The sequence below is a fragment of the Squalius cephalus genome (assembly GCF_949319135.1).
Source record: "Squalius cephalus genome assembly, chromosome: 20".
Classification (NCBI taxonomy): Eukaryota; Metazoa; Chordata; class Actinopteri; order Cypriniformes; family Leuciscidae; genus Squalius; species Squalius cephalus.
This window is the reverse complement of record NC_137141.1, coordinates 11,584,239-11,600,427: the sequence shown is the minus strand read 5'-3', so window position 1 is coordinate 11,600,427 and position 16,189 is coordinate 11,584,239. Positions and strand designations below refer to the sequence as shown.

General features: G+C 38.5%; 1 protein-coding gene across 3 annotated transcripts in view; it reads right to left on the bottom strand.

Annotated features, from left to right (window-relative positions):
- akap6 (A kinase (PRKA) anchor protein 6) overlaps nt 1-16,189 on the bottom strand; it is a 198,330-nt gene that overhangs the window by 50,144 nt on the left and 131,997 nt on the right. For all 3 annotated transcript variants that reach the window (XM_079853930.1, XM_079853931.1, XM_079853932.1), the window contains one exon: nt 15,907-16,027. In XM_079853930.1, the coding sequence (XP_079710056.1) occupies nt 15,907-16,027 (121 nt within the window). The remainder of the gene's footprint in view (nt 1-15,906; nt 16,028-16,189) is intronic.

Genomic DNA, 16,189 nt, shown 5'->3' with positions numbered 1-16,189 from the left:
GATAAATCTCAAACCTCTGGTGAATCACCCGTTTTAAAACAATGCCGAATAGAGGAGCTTCTGCTGGCAAAAAGAGAGCGCGACAGAGCTCGTAATAAAACAAGAATCAACATTGGCTTGGCTTTTCGGACACGATGAGAACCGAGGGATTTGAAATGTTGTAAAAGTGACGCAGAGATGGTGTTTTTACTCAGCTGGTGAGTAAGGTATTTTCTTAACAGAAAAAATGCCATATGTAGCTCTCTAACAGAGTTCATTGTGAAGCATTATCTATTGTGAAGGCTCATTTCATTATGGCTGTTGTAAAGCTGTGCTGGAATTCATTTTCAAGGTACCGCAAAGTACCGCATCTATTAACAGGTAAAGCTACAGTGACATCTTCAGCCAGAACGCTTGAGATCTTTCCATCTAAACTGGTTATATCTCTTCAGACTAATAGTGAATGTTTTATGAGCAGTAGAATAACCATATTCATCCACACAGTCACACAGAGCTGAAGCACAACCAAAACAATGTTCTTCTGCAAAATGCATGCAGTTATGTTTATTTAACCACTAGAGGGTCAAAGGTTACATCTTGTACTTTTAAGTGCCACGATAACACCATGTTTTTGGACAATCAATCATGTATAATGATGGTAATATTATGATGTTTTGAAATATATCAATGCTGAAATTCATGCATAGGTTTAATATGGTAGTCCATGTTACCATATCTAGAAATACCATGGTTGTCCCATTAAATGTTCTGATCATTTTTGGTAACACATTTCTTTTTAACATTCCATGATGTTCTATAAATATTTTCTTTTAACCTGGAGTAGCATGTAAATAACATGATATATTAATAAAATAATAATTTAATACCTTAGTATACATTAAAGAACCAAGCTTTTACCATCTGGTACCATCATTGTACCACAGTACATTTCTGAAAGAGATATGGCATAATTTTTTAATTATGAACTCTGACCTATGCATAACTATTATTTATAAAAGCATTGAAATAATAATGATTTTTACATTGGTTTTGTTTCTCTTTTTCATATTGATTAAATAAATTCACAGTAAACAGACATTCAGAAGCAGAACTCATTATCTGAACTGTATCATTTGAATCACATTGCGAGAACGAGAGAAAGACAGAAAACAAGGAGCTTTGCTTTGTTAATTAATCTCAGACCTAATTCCCAGCTGTGAATTTCACCCCGGCACACATGCTTGTAAATGATATGGCATATTTGTATTAGTGAATAATGCATGGGGTACAACAGCACTCCATCCGAACTGCTGACAACAAAATATTCATCTCCTCGCACCATCTCAAGGGTCTGATCGCTCTCTCTCCAGAACAGCCCAAAACTAATGCAGCATTTATTTAGGGAAACACTAACAAATGTGGCTATTTTCTGAGGGAAATTGACAAAGCACAATTTGAATATATTTTGAACACAAGAACACTTCTCCTCATCTATATACAGGAAATAAACTCAAGCAACACCGTGTTTGAGACTGTTTGTGAGTGCCTGAGAGTGTGCGCGTGTGTTTAATTTTCATAAACTCCTCTATTCCTAATGGGCTCTGGATGCTATAGTGCCATCTAGTGGTGTGAGCATCTTAATACATTAAGTTATTTGGGGGATTCGGGACTTATGTTCAGCCCAGAGTCGACTTAAGAAGCCTCTCCTCCATCAGAGTAGCACATCTTTGGGAATCAAACATATATCTGACCAGCTGGTTGACTTCAAGCCTGCCAGTTCTCATACAAATGTTGGCAATAACATTCCTGTCTGTCGGCTGCTCCTGCTCATTATTTTGTGTTTTCTGTGTTCATAAAATGCAAAAGAAGGACAGAGCAGACATAAACAGATGTGGTTTACTGTCTACATGATATATTGCCAAAATCAGACACATAAGGTGAGGTTTATGTACATAAACCAGGAACATGATCTACCTAACGTGCAGTACAAACACTTGGTTATAAAGCATCAAAACTCTTCTACATAGATGGATCAATTAATTGAGTGTTAACTATGTGTGGGTGCGTGCACATGGTTAAGTAATGAAGTTTTGGAGGGAGGCAGATAAAGCAGGTGTGTGTGTGTGGTCGTGTTGAATGAGTGTGTATCAATGGGGTGTCCTGCATTAGTGCTGTAATTAGTCCGCGTCCTGCAGAAAGAGCCACGGGCCCCAGCCGGCACCACCATAACAACTAACACACACGGAGACAACAAACCTGCTCATTTCAGCACACAATACACCACACGCTCTCCCATAATTCCCTTCAAGCATGCCACATGAGGAAGCATCTGAGAAGAGACATTGAGAGACGCCGTAGGGGGACAACGCTAGCCTACATCACATGCCAGCCAGTCACAAAACACAAAAAACCTGAATATTCATGGATATGTAATCCATCTGAGAGGAGTTTAAGGATGCAAGCTGGGAACAATGGACAGAGATCTCCACTGAGTTCCAAACTGACCTGAGTTAAAGAGACAGTTCACACAAAATGAGAAATCTAGTCACCCTCATCAGACTTTCACTGATGAGTCACTCACAATATTTTGTGATTTTTTGATTAATCGTTTTTTTTAAATGTGGTCTAATCTCAAAGGCCATGAATAAAAATTTTTTCCCATTTTATTTATATATCACCCAAAGGCCAGTATTAGTTTAGGCCTACACTGTTCATAGGCTTGCAGCCTCCATGTTACACCTAATGCTGTGAGATTTTATCTTAAATCTTAAACATAAAATAACCTGATCCTGTTTGATCAAGGCTTGCGACTTGTCCAATTTTCAGCATCAATTTTCATCTTGCATCAAATTCCTGTCTATTCATTAAATGCATTTGAAATATAGAGTTGGGTTCTGTTTTAATGTACCCTACCTAAAATCAAAAGAGTTTAATATACAGGTTTGTGGCTCTTCATTTATTTGTATTAATTAACCACTTGCAAACTTACAGTGCTATGCATAAGTTTAGACACCCATGCTAAAGTTGACTAAAAAGAGGAATAAAAAATCATCTTTTGGAAATTGAACTTAATGCCTTAATTAAAAAAATAGGAAAAATCCAACCTTTAAGGACACCAATTTTCTTTGTGAATGAATAATGTATCGTAAATAAATAAATGTTCTCCATTAAAATACAGGGTGCATAAGTCTGGACACCCCTATGTTAAATTCCCATAGAGGCAGGCAGATTTTTATTTTTAAAGGCCAGTTACTTCATGGATCCAGGATACTATGCATCCTGATAAAGTTCCCTTGGCCTTTGGAATTAAAATAGCCCCACATCATCACATAGCCTTCACCATACCTAGAGATTGGCATGGAGTACTTTCCATAAGATCATCTCTCAATGCAAATCACACCAGCTATTAGGCTAACTGAAATAAAACCATGCCAATGTATTTTATGCACCCTGTATTTTAAGGAAGAACATTTATTTATTTACGATACATTATTCATTCACAAAGAAAATTGGTGTCCTTAAAGGTTGGATTTTTCCTAATTTTTTAAATTAAGGCATTAAGTTCAATTTCCAAAAGATGATTTTTTATTCCTCTTTTTAGTCAACTTTAGCATGGGTGTCTAAACTTATGCATAGCACTGTATGTTCACTGTTCTTTTTTTAATAAATATAGGATTTGAGTTAAATCAATATTCATTGAGTCGAATCGGGAATCGAAATCGAAAATCGAATTGAGAATCGAAATTGAACATCTGAATCAATATTTATTTTGATTTTTTTATCTAGCAGAATATGCATGCTGCTATCTTCCATACAAGTTGCACAAAATGGAATAAGCAGTCCATAAGACTTGTGCACTATATTCCAAGACTTCTGAAGCAATATGACAGCTTTTAAAGATGCATTAAGCAATTTCTGAGAAATGCTGTTGATGATTTAAATCAACACAAACAATTTTGTGAATATTTGATAGATGTCTGTTTAGTCCTGGCTGTGTATATAGGAGAAAAAATAAAGTGGATCGATTAGACCGATCAACCGAGCACCAAAACATTCTTGTAGCCAATGAGCAATGGGGGCGTAAATGCTCATGATGGGGGGAGGGGGGTGAGCAAGCGGGACATTTGTAGAAAGACAGTAGAAAGAGAGATGGCGGAGATATTACCAAAGAGGGAAAGGTCAGAGGAATATAATTAGAAGAATTAGGGTTATGATCAGGCAAGGGCTATAGGACACGTGTTAATATTGGAAAAGCTTTCCAGTGCTGGAGAGATGGACGGCCTGAAAAAGGATGCCAAGATTTCTGTTTTTGCTCGATATGCGAGTAACAGTTTTTATTTTTATTTTACAGTACCAAGATATTCTGTTGTATCACAGCTGATTCATCATACTAGCACGAGTTGTCTGATCTACCAGCTGTTTGTGGTTGCCTGTGTTATGCTGGGGGCGGAGCAATGAAGGGAGGGGTGTGTTTGTTTGGGTGTCGATTATAAAAAAATATCAGCAGTGTTTCTCAGAAATCACTTACTGCACCTAATTTACTAAAAAATCTTCCAATCCACTATATTCCTCAAATCTCATTCACATTTCTACATATTTAAATTTGGCACATCGTGATTGGTTGCGCTACGATGTTGTTTGGCATCAAGGACGACACTGAGGTTGAATTGATCATGTGACACTGACAATAGACTGGAGTAATGGCTGCTGAAAATAGAAATAAACTACATCTTAAAATATATTCACATAGAAATTTTAAATTGTGATAATATTTCACAATATTACTGTTTTTACTGTTTTATATGCAGCCTGGGTGAGCACAAGAGACTTCTTTTAAAAACAATCTCACTGAAACTTCTGAACAGTACTGAAAATAAAATCAATTAAATGCTAATTAAAATATGAATATATTAAAATTATTTCAACAGTAAAATATAGTAACAGGAATTAAAAGAAAAAAGGGGGAAAATAGATCTTTCCAGTGAAAACAGACTGCAAGATGTGAGTGAAGATCTGGGATGAAAAATTTAAGATTCCAAGACTAGTCCAGTGGAATAATTCATGGAATATTGTTCATTAAATTGGGTGACCAGACCGCAAAGAGACAGTGTCAAAAACTCACTACAAAGTGCTTGATAAGTTCTTGTGATATCAATGTCATTTAAAAGATAACAAGCTTTACAATATTTACAGAAGGATACAAATACAGCATAATGGAAGATTTACAACCCGCTCGTCAAAGTGACGGATGATGATTATTTGCTGCTCAACCTCTGCTGCCCACCAGGTTTAACCGTGGGGAAGCCTGCTTGAGTTAGAGTTTCAGTAAAATGTACATTTCAGCCAAGACTTTTAAAGAATAATAGATCACTGGCTGCTCATAAGAGAGGCTGTGACATTAACCATTACCTTTTAGATATCAGAAAACACACAAACATATACGGTTCAGCCGATATCTGAGGGGTTGAGAAACCTGAGACCTTGTAAAGGGTGAGAGATGCAGGTCCAGCACATTATTTATTACTCAACCCTGCTAAAGTCATGCTGAAGAAACTGGATCCTTCAGAGAGCTTGTGTAGTGTCTGTCCTCCTCTCTCTTTCTTTCTTTCCCTGTCTGTCCCTGTCTATATCCCCCTCACTCGCTGTCTCTCTGACGTGTCTCTTCAGCTGCTTCTACACCTCCTGTCATCCCTCCGTTTCTCCCTCTTTCTTTCTCCAGGTGTCTCTTCCTTCTCCTCTATCCCTCCTTTCAATTATTCATGGGGTGTGAGGACTGTATGGCTGTCTCTCCTGACAAACTGCATTTCTCTTTTCACAGGCGTCGTGCGGCTCTGCATCGAGTCGTCATGTTGCGCATAAATCTGGTCAGAATGAGTCGCTGTAATAGATACAGAGGAGGGAGCGACGGGCTTTATTTTAGTCTAATGTTGATTGTCAGGGAGGGAGGGGCGGTCAGGCGGACTCTGGGATGTGACAGCCACCACTGATCTCCCAACAGCTCTTTGACCAGGGGCAGAGCTTGATCTCAGAGTCTGCATCCAACAACTAGCAGGCTTGTTGCGTCTCTCCCCTGTGGAATGTCTCTCGCTTTTTTAATGCTCGTTCGCATCACGAGCAGCCATCTGGTGCATAGACACGCACACATGGGGCGAAAGAAAGAAAGAAAGAAAGAAAGAAAGAAAGAAAGAAAGAAAGATGGAAGGAAAAATATAAAAGGAAGGCAAAATAAGATGAATGACGAAAAAAGAGGAAGGAAGGGAAAATAAGGTAAAATAAGGTAAAAAAAAAGATAAAAAAAAAGATAAGGAGAAGGAAAGGAAAATAAGGTAAAAAAAGGTAAGAGGAAGAGGAAGAAGGATAAAATGGGATAAAAAGAGAAGGAAAGAAAAAAAGAAGGAAGAAAATAGTGAAAGGGAAAAGGGATAATAAATTAAAAAAGTGGAAGGAAGGAAGGAAGGAAGGAAGGAAGGAAGGAAGGAAGGAAGGAAACATTGAATAAAAAAGAGAATATGTGCAAAGAATGAGAAAAAAAATAGATGAAGCAAGCCAGTAAAATTAGGGTGGAAATGAATACAAAAGAAGGAAATAAGGGAAGAAAGAAGAAAGGAGAGACAGAAGGAAATAAAAAATAGGGCATAAAAAGAATAAGGGAGGAAGGAAGGAAGGAAGGAAGGAAGGAAGGAAGGAAGGAAGGAAGGAAGGAAGGAAGGAAGGAAGGAAGGATTAGGACGAAGAAAGAATAAGAGGAAGGGAAATAAGGAAGAGAAAATAGTAAGTAGTAAGAAATAAAAGAAAGGAAGGAAGGAAAAATAAGAGAAATAAACTGATGAAAGAAAGGTTGTAGAGGGTGAAAGAGAGACGGAGGAAGAGAGAGAAGAAGAGAGCGCGCCTTAACACTTGGCCCTTTGTGTCGAGCCCCTGGCACCAACACACACACACACACACACACACACACACACACACACACACGATAAAGGCTGTGCTCTCTGGATATTGGATGAGAAGGTGTGAGATCACTGTGAGTTAGTGAAGTGTGTGCTGGGTCAGCCATCTCAGAGTTATCAATACACTGATAACTAAACATCAATGACACCTAAACTCCCGCTCAAATATACTCTCTGCCAGCATCTCACACCCCTTCTCTCTCGAGCCTGTGATGACGAGCGCCCATGCTGCTGTCTCTCACAATGAACACTCACTGTTTTGCCTGCTAAAGCATCATAGACTGTTGCATCCATTTTTTTACCTATTAAAAATCAGTTTAAAGTTAGTAAAAATGTTTTTACTTGAATGTATTTTAAAATGTTACTTATTCCTGAGTTGTAAAAGCTGAATTTTCAGCATCATTACTCACATGTGTCACATGATCCTTGTAATATGCTGATTTGCTGCTCAAAAAAACATTTCTTATTATTATCAATGATATGCTTGCTATTTTTGAGGATACGTTTGTAACATTATAAATATCTTTAATCTTACTGACCCCAAACTTTTCAACACTAGTGTAAATTCACGCACATTCACGCAACAGTGTTTTCAAACAGCCCCTGGTGACACGGAAATATTAAATGACTCTATTCAAAAGCTTTTTAGAGGAGGAGGATTTATTTGCCCTATAGAAACATATTGGCCAACAACAGAAACCAGACCACAGCAGCTGAAATGGAACAGTACAAGATAAACAAGCGCAATGCAATCAAATTTAGCAAATGTCCATTAGCGATTACCTACATTAGCACATACTTACTGAGGCTACTGCGTGTGTGTACAGTGCTGTGAGAAATGCTGGATGTGTGTGTCTGTGGGTAATGGCGCATGCAGGTGCGCCCAACAGTATCGGCACCATATTCAGCACATCCCGTCAATGTGGGGGTCTTCGGAAAGAGTCATAACAGGAGGAAATGGTTATTTCTTTTGTGTATTTGTGTATTTGTGTGGGAGCTCAGCTGTGTTTCAAAACCTATTGAGCTGCCTTCCTAGACAGCATTTTAGGGCACTATGGGTACATTGCCAACGAGAAGGCTACTACAAAAAGCATAGTGAATTTATTTTTATGTTTTTAAGATTAGAGTATCACACCATCAACTTAAAAACAAACAAATTTGACATGGCCATATTAAAGCATTTTAGTATTTGATTGTTGTTTTTATTAACTAAAATTATTACAAATCATTTTCATTAACTGAAATAATAAAATATAAATATTAGATGAAAAACTAATATAATGTGAAAAAGAATAATACTCTCAGCAACTAAATGACTAGCGTTGCTAAAAAATAAAACTGAAATAAATATAAATTAAAGCTATATAAAAATATCTATAAAAAACAAATAAAAATGACAATCACAACACAAATTAAAATGAAAACTGGAACTATAAAAATAAAAGCAAATTCAAAATATTATACTATAACAGTATATACAGACTTTTTTCAGTACTGTGGTTTGGTGGCCACTTGTGTCCAATGTAAAATCAGAGTCTTGAAGCAAAACCAGTTGAGAAGCATTGATTGTAAATTATGTCTTGGAAGGCAGCTGACTATGTAGACAGTATACTGGAAAGCAGCTTACTAGGTTTTGGAGTTCTGGAATGTGTGAGAGAGAAAATTAAAGAGAGAGAGAGAGACAAAGGAGAAAGAGGGAAAGTGAGAGAGGAGTGATGAGGGACACACAAACACACACACACACACACGCGCACACACACACACACACACACAGGAGAAGGCGCTGTGATGTTGTGATTCCCATTAAATACCACCTGCTCCGGCTCTATAAAGCAGCAATGTGTCACACTCACACACAGCCTCTGTCGCTCCACCAGCACACACACGCTCACACACACACACACACACACACACACACACAGATGCCTGCTCTACTGCCTTCACACTCCTGACATAGAGCAACACGTCGACAAACATCCCTGCACTTTATCACAAAGGAGCAACATAAATCAAGGAGAATTTCTGACCTTCCCAAAAACAGAAATCTACTTGTGTTTGGGTGAATCTCACAAAACCTGTGAAAAATATGTTCGGGTCACAATGAAATAAGAAAGATTAGAAAGAAATAAGAAATCACATTGGTTCATTTTCATTCAAATAATTTCACAAATGCAAAATTGGCTTTATTTTCTATATGAAAAAACCCTGAAATACATAAATATTATACTTAAAATATTTAATATTATATAATAAATATTACAAAGATTATGGTATATATTAGGGGTGTAACGTGTATTCGTCCCGAACCGTAACAGTGCGGATGTCACGGTTTGGTGCATGCAGTCAGACAACAAATAAAGTCAGTAACAGGCGATCCACACTCCAATCCAGAAGGGGGCTCGCGCGGTAATGCAACACTGTTTGCTAACCACCACAGCAACAGGAAAAAGCACAGAATAAGAAGAACAGACGATCTATGCAGAGATATGTGCAGTCTCTCAACAAGTGTTTCAAACGCAGAAATACATCAATAAAACAGCTTGAGAATAATATCTCACATAGCATTACATTTACCTCAGGCAAGTCATTAAGTGTGCACAGCATGTTAGTTCACTAGAGGAATGAACTCTAGGGGGGAGCATTTCACTAAATATATGCACTATATTCATTATATTTACTTAACTTGTAAGTAATATCTTATTTATTTTAATATAAGTTTCAATAAATTTGTAAATAAATAAAAACAAAGCTATGACAGTAACTGTGTAAATGATTATATTCCAAAAATGTTAACGCAAAACCTGCCTTATTTGCAATTTCTAAAATAACAATATCTAAAAATAAATATCAACTGAATTTAATAGTTTGGGCTCTGTTGTTAACCTTTAATATTATAGTAATGTGCAAGTAAGGACTCCCTATATATACACACTTTACAGCATTAGCTGAGATTTTTTTATCCTTAAGAAAAGAGAGACATCATTTGTTCAGAAAACCACTGTTTAATAAAAAAAAAGAGAGAAAATAAGCAATTTTGTGTTTAGTTTCTCACCCTGCTGTACCGAACCCATACCGAACCATGGCTTCAATACTGGCAACATTTGAGTACCGTTACACCCCCATATACACATATAGTTCTGCAAATTTTCATGAGATTCACCCACTTACCCTTATGGAGTCTAAAGTCTGACTGATAAACCACTAATTAGCTCTGTGAAGTCTTGAAGAAACACAACATGAGCCTTTAAAGCACAATCAAGCGAAGAGCTTCGAGTCCAAACAGCAAATTATGTTGCATTTTACATGTTCTGACAGATTCTACAGCTTCGAACAAACGGGTCATGTGGGAAAAAAACCCTTTTAAGGCTGCATCTGGGAAAATCAGATCTTTTGATTTCACATGCATAAAGACAGATAACAATTCCTCATAATCCTCAGCACTCAAAGGAGGGACAGTGTGAACGAACAAACCAGTGAGAAAGGAATACATCTGCAGGGCAGCGTGCACAAGAGAACATGTACGGTTTGGCTGAGCCGAGCTTTGATCAGCAAGCGCATTAGAGCGTGTTAGATTAGACTAAGATCTATTCAGCATGTCAGTGTGCGTCAAAGGTACACAGAACAAGCCATATACACATACACACACTGATGCTTCCAGCGCAGGAGCGGTTAACAAGCTAACGTCTGATTGATGCCTGACATGGAGCAAACAAAAGATGAGCAAACCACAGGTTAATTGGTTGAGAGTGCTAAAAACACATCAATGGTTGTTTTATGAAAGGAACAGACAACAATGGCAGCTATTTTGGTCAAACTACGACTTTTTGTAACAAGTCAGCGATCTCTGAGAGAAATGGTCAGTTGAGTTACATTTCGAAGGTTATGTACAGACGATGAATACTGTTGTATTGCTTACTGCACACTGAGCATTATAGGGTCCAATGAATCAAGTTGATACGAAGGATTGTCCACAGGTGTTTTACCTGTATTTTGAAGTATGCATTGCATAGTATTGTGTTTTAAGGTTGAAGGACATTATCTATTTTTCAACTGATATTTTTCTTACAGTGTATGCTATATGATAATAATTATATTTACAGCCATTAAAAAGTATAACTATTTATATAGCATGTTAATATATATACAGTGAGGAAAATAAGTATTTGAGCACCCTGCTATTTTGCAAGTTCTCCCACTTAGAAATCATGGAGGGGTCTGAAATTGTCATCGTAGGTGCATGTCCACTGTGAGAGACATAATCTAAAATCCAGAATGTATGATTTTTTAACTATTTATTTGTATGATACAGCTGCAAATAAGTATTTGAACACCTGAGAAAATCAATGTTATTATTTGGTACAGTAGCCTTTGTTTGCAACTACAGAGGTCAAACGTTTCCTGTAGTTTTTCACCAGGTTTGCACACACTGCAGGAGGGATTTTGGCCCACTCCTCCACACAGATCTTCTCTAGATCAGTCAGGTTTCTGGGCTGTCGTTGATAAACACGGAGTTTGAGCTCCCTCCAAAGATTCTCTATTGGGTTTAGGTCTGGAGACTGGCTAGGCCACGCCAGAACCTTGATATGCTTCTTACAGAGCCACTCCTTGGTTATCCTGGCTGTGTGCTTCGGGTCATTGTCATGTTGGAAGACCCAGCCTCGACCCATCTTCAATGCTCTAACTGAGGGAAGGAGGTTGTTCCCCAAAATCTCGCAATACATGGCCCCGGTCATCCTCTCCTTAATACAGTGCAGTCGCCCTGTCCCATGTGCAGAAAAACACCCCCAAAGCATGATGCTACCACCCCCATGCTTCACAGTAGGGATGGTGTTCTTGGGATGGTACTCATCATTCTTCTTCCTCCAAACACGTTTAGTGGAATTATGACCAAAAAGTTCTATTTTGGTCTCATCTGACCACATGACTTTCTCCCATGACTCCTCTGGATCATCCAAATGGTCATTGGCAAACTTAAGACGGGCCTTGACATGTGCTGGTTTAAGCAGGGGAACCTTCCGTACCATGCATGATTTCAAACCATGGCGTCTTAGTGTATTACTAACAGTAACCTTGGAAACGGTGGTCCCAGCTCTTTTCAGGTCATTGACCAGCTCCTCCCGTGTAGTTCTGGGCTGATTTCTCACCTTTCTTAGGATCATTGAGACCCCACGAGGTGAGATCTTGCATGGAGCCCCAGTCCGAGGGAGATTGACAGTCATGTTTAGCTTCTTCCATTTTCTAATGATTGCTCCAACAGTGGACCTTTTTTCACCAAGCTGCTTGGCAATTTCCCCGTAGCCCTTTCCAGCCTTGTGGAGGTGTACAATTTTGTCTCTAGTGTCTTTGGACAGCTCTTTGGTCTTGGCCATGTTAGTAGTTGGATTCTTACTGATTTTATGGGGTGGACAGGTGTCTTTATGCAGCTAACGACCTCAAACAGGTGCATCTAATTTAGGATAATAAATGGAGTGGAGGTGGACATTTTAAAGGCAGACTAACAGGTCTTTGAGGGTCAGAATTCTAGCTGATAGACAGGTGTTCAAATACTTATTTGCAGCTGTATCATACAAATAAATAGTAAAAAAAATCATATATTGTGATTTCTGGATTTTTTATTTCAGATTATGTCTCTCACAGTGGACATGCACCTACGATGACAATTTCAGACCCCTCCATGATTTCCAAGTGGGAGAACTTGCAAAATAGCAGGGTGTTCAAATACTTATTTTCCTCACTGTATATACACACTAAACACACAGACTAATCAAGGTTTAGATGTCTTCTCATATTCTACGCAGTAAAAGCAAAAAAAATTAAAGCAAAATAGTGTGCTAGTATGCTGAACATACTCCAAGACTAAGAAAGAGCAGAAAACAGGCTGATCTTTCCTCAGTTTCTTCTTACTGTAAGCTATGACAAATGGCGGGGTCAGTGCGCCCGATGAGCGTGAAGATTAGTTCTGACCTTGAACACGACCTCTGCAGGTTTGGAGAGGAGAGAGGGGAGAGAGGAGGAACGGGAAGAGGGGGCCGCCGGCGTGCCGTTATTTCTCTCGTCATTAGGGGTTGTTTCCAGTCTGAGGCTGCGGTGGGGGGGGGGGTTGGGTATGGTGGTTATTAATTTCATTTCTTTATGATTCACAATCTGCTCTTTTGAAATATGCCATATGCTCGGAGCAATCGGAGGATGACAAGCGTCGGAATCAGGCCGGTAAAGAAAGCCTAAATGAGGCCGATTTACGATCCCTGCCTCCCGGCGAGTCTGGCTTTCTGCCTCCCCCTCTTTTTTCTCCCCCTTACGATAAACTCCCCCAGCATGGGCAAACAGCACGCCGTCCCAGCCCCGGCTCGGTCTACGCGTGTACCCCTCTCCCGATCAATCCCACATAGAGGGCTGATAACGCGTCACAGGAGAACCCGGCAAAAAAAAAAAGCTGATAAAGAACATGGAGGCCCAGTACATATTTATTAGGGCGGGTGGGCATGCAATCAATACGGAGGAGCAGAATCAGTTTGTTTTAATCATGAACAAACATATTGACCTAATACAATACAGGCCACTTTATCTGGGACTAATAAAAATTCATGGACTGTAAACAGGGTGAGGTACTATCTCTGCTCTGCACTCTTTCTATTTCCCTCTCTCGTTCCTCTGAAATGAACTTTTTACTGAAATGTGTTAAAATGACAAAGTGAGTCTGGCTGTAGAAAGTGTGACATGATGACATAGATTGAAATGGAAGACAATCTAATCGCCGACTCGCAGTATTGTAATATTAAGCCGTGGTTTTGCTAAATTGGTTTAAGAGAATCAAAAGTCAAGGCTCATTTGAAATATTACTGATAAACCTATAATTTAACATTTTGCATTATATGTTCAGAGTTCAAGATAAGAAAGAAAAAATTAAAATTATACATGATTTAGCAGACCATTTCTTATTCAAAGTGACTAACAGTAGGTTTAGCTACAGGGACTGACTCCCTGGAGAAAATTGTGGGTTAACACCAATTTTTCACGAAGAAGCAATTTGTCTGTCCACAGTGAACCGCAAGCGGCGTGAACCATCTCAGCCAATCAGATCATTTTTGATATGCGGATATGAGTTTTAATGGTGGGTGGAGTAATTAAACCTCTAAAAAATGCCTGACATGCCACAACTGCTAGAACATGGGATCTTAGGAATCTTAACAAAATAAAAAAATATTAATCAGCAAAAACTGTTTTGAGGACCAAATAAGCATATTAGAATGATGATCATTCTGATCATGTGACACTGAAGACTGAAGTAATGGCTGCAGAAAATTCAGCTTCATCCCAGGAATAAATACAAAAAATGTAATATATTCAAATAGAAAAGTTCCTTTAAATCATAATATTATTTCACAATATTGCTGTTTTGATCAAATAAATGCAGCCTTGATGAGCATAAGAGAACTCTTTCAAAAACATTTAATTATTCCAAACTGACCGGTAGTGTACAACCATTGGGTTACCAGCCTGGATCTTTAACCACGAGCTACCTCATCCCACTTGCCATTTCCCAGGCATATCACCCAAAAGCAACCTTTTACTCACCAAACCAGTGTGACTTACTTTCCTCTGTTGAACACAATTTTTATTTGACTTTTTTTGACATGATCTTAAAATGGGCAATGGAGTCCAAAAAAACTGAAACATAAAAGTACCATAAGTACTCCAATTTGTTCTTACCCATATTCAGACTATAGAATACAACTGTATTGCAATTTATCAATGTCAATCCAGATGCATCTCGTCTAGATGAGACCACTGAGCTGAATGCAAGCATAACTTCACTATTTTTAGGAAATACATGACACTTTCAAGTTATTTTAAGGTTTTTTTTGTCATTTTTGCAGCTAGATATGCTAGGACACAGTGTAAAAGTCTTGCCCGAGAGCACAATGGTGATAAGCCATTAAATTCCACCTCAAGGGTTTAAACCTTCAACCTTTGGGTTAACAGACCAGGGGCCAGATTTACTAAACAGGGCAATTTAGCATGAGAGCGCAATTTCAAAAAAGTGGAAAGTTCAGAGCGTGATCTACTATCGACACGCAAATTAAAGAACACAGACGCAGTCAGATCATTTCCATGATGACCAACGCAATCTACCAGGTAGCGTCTGGTTTAAGATGTGCTTTTTTTTGGCGGTAAATAATGCCGTAAACACCAGTAAATTGACGAGCGTAAATCACCTTGCATGATTAATTTAAATACTCTCCTCCCATTCATTTTGTGTCTGAAAGGGAAACTCCTACAAATGCATATACAATAAGGTCAGCCACAGAAATAACCCTGTCCACGCCTTTTCAGCGCTAATTTTTCACTAGGTGTATTTAGTAAATCCTGACAGTACTTTTTTAACAGAAAAAGAGGGTTTTCACCCACGCAAGCTGTTAGTGAATCTGGCCCCAGTTGTTAACCAGTATAACACCTCACTTGCCATTTTTCCCCAAATTAGGAAAAGTTCACCCAAAAATTTTCATTCTTATCATTTACACATTGTCCCAATTCAATATGACTTACTTTCTTCTGTTGAACAGTTATTTTGATCAACATAATCTTCCTTATATTGTGAATTAGTCTAAGTTCCAAAATAAACTACTATAAGTACTTCATACTTGATGCAACACATTCTGATGAGAGTTTCATTCAAGATTTGTACTTCACTTTTGTTCTGTTTCTGACATGGATCAGTCAGAAGACTTTGCAATTTATGATGTATGATGAGCTTGACAGACCTAGTTAAAAAAGAGCACTCAGGACATTCTGCAAAATACCTTCCTTTGTGCCCCATGGAAGAACGACAGTCATATGGGTCTGGAATAACATTCCAGTAAATAATGGAATGATCTATTCCTCAATTCAAGACCAGCTTCATGTAGTGCATAGCACATACTATTTACATCAAGTCATCGAGTCGACTGTAGTTAGCAACTTCAAAAGCAAAAGACCCGCTTACCTTATACAGGTGATGCTGCTGTTCCTCTGACATCATCAGGTCATGGCTGTCCGTCACTATGGATTCCATGTCCATCAGCCAATCCCAGAGCTCCTGGTACTCTGCCTCAAACTCTGATAGGCTGGATTGAAAAGAAGAAATATGAGACGGGCAGAAAGAAGTTCACAGCTTCACCAGCTCAGGTGAGGTCTGGAGAGACGGTGTACAGACATATTTTACTGGGTGAATATTTGACAAGCAGAGGTAATTACACTAGCCCGTTAGCGCGCGGTGCACCGAGGCG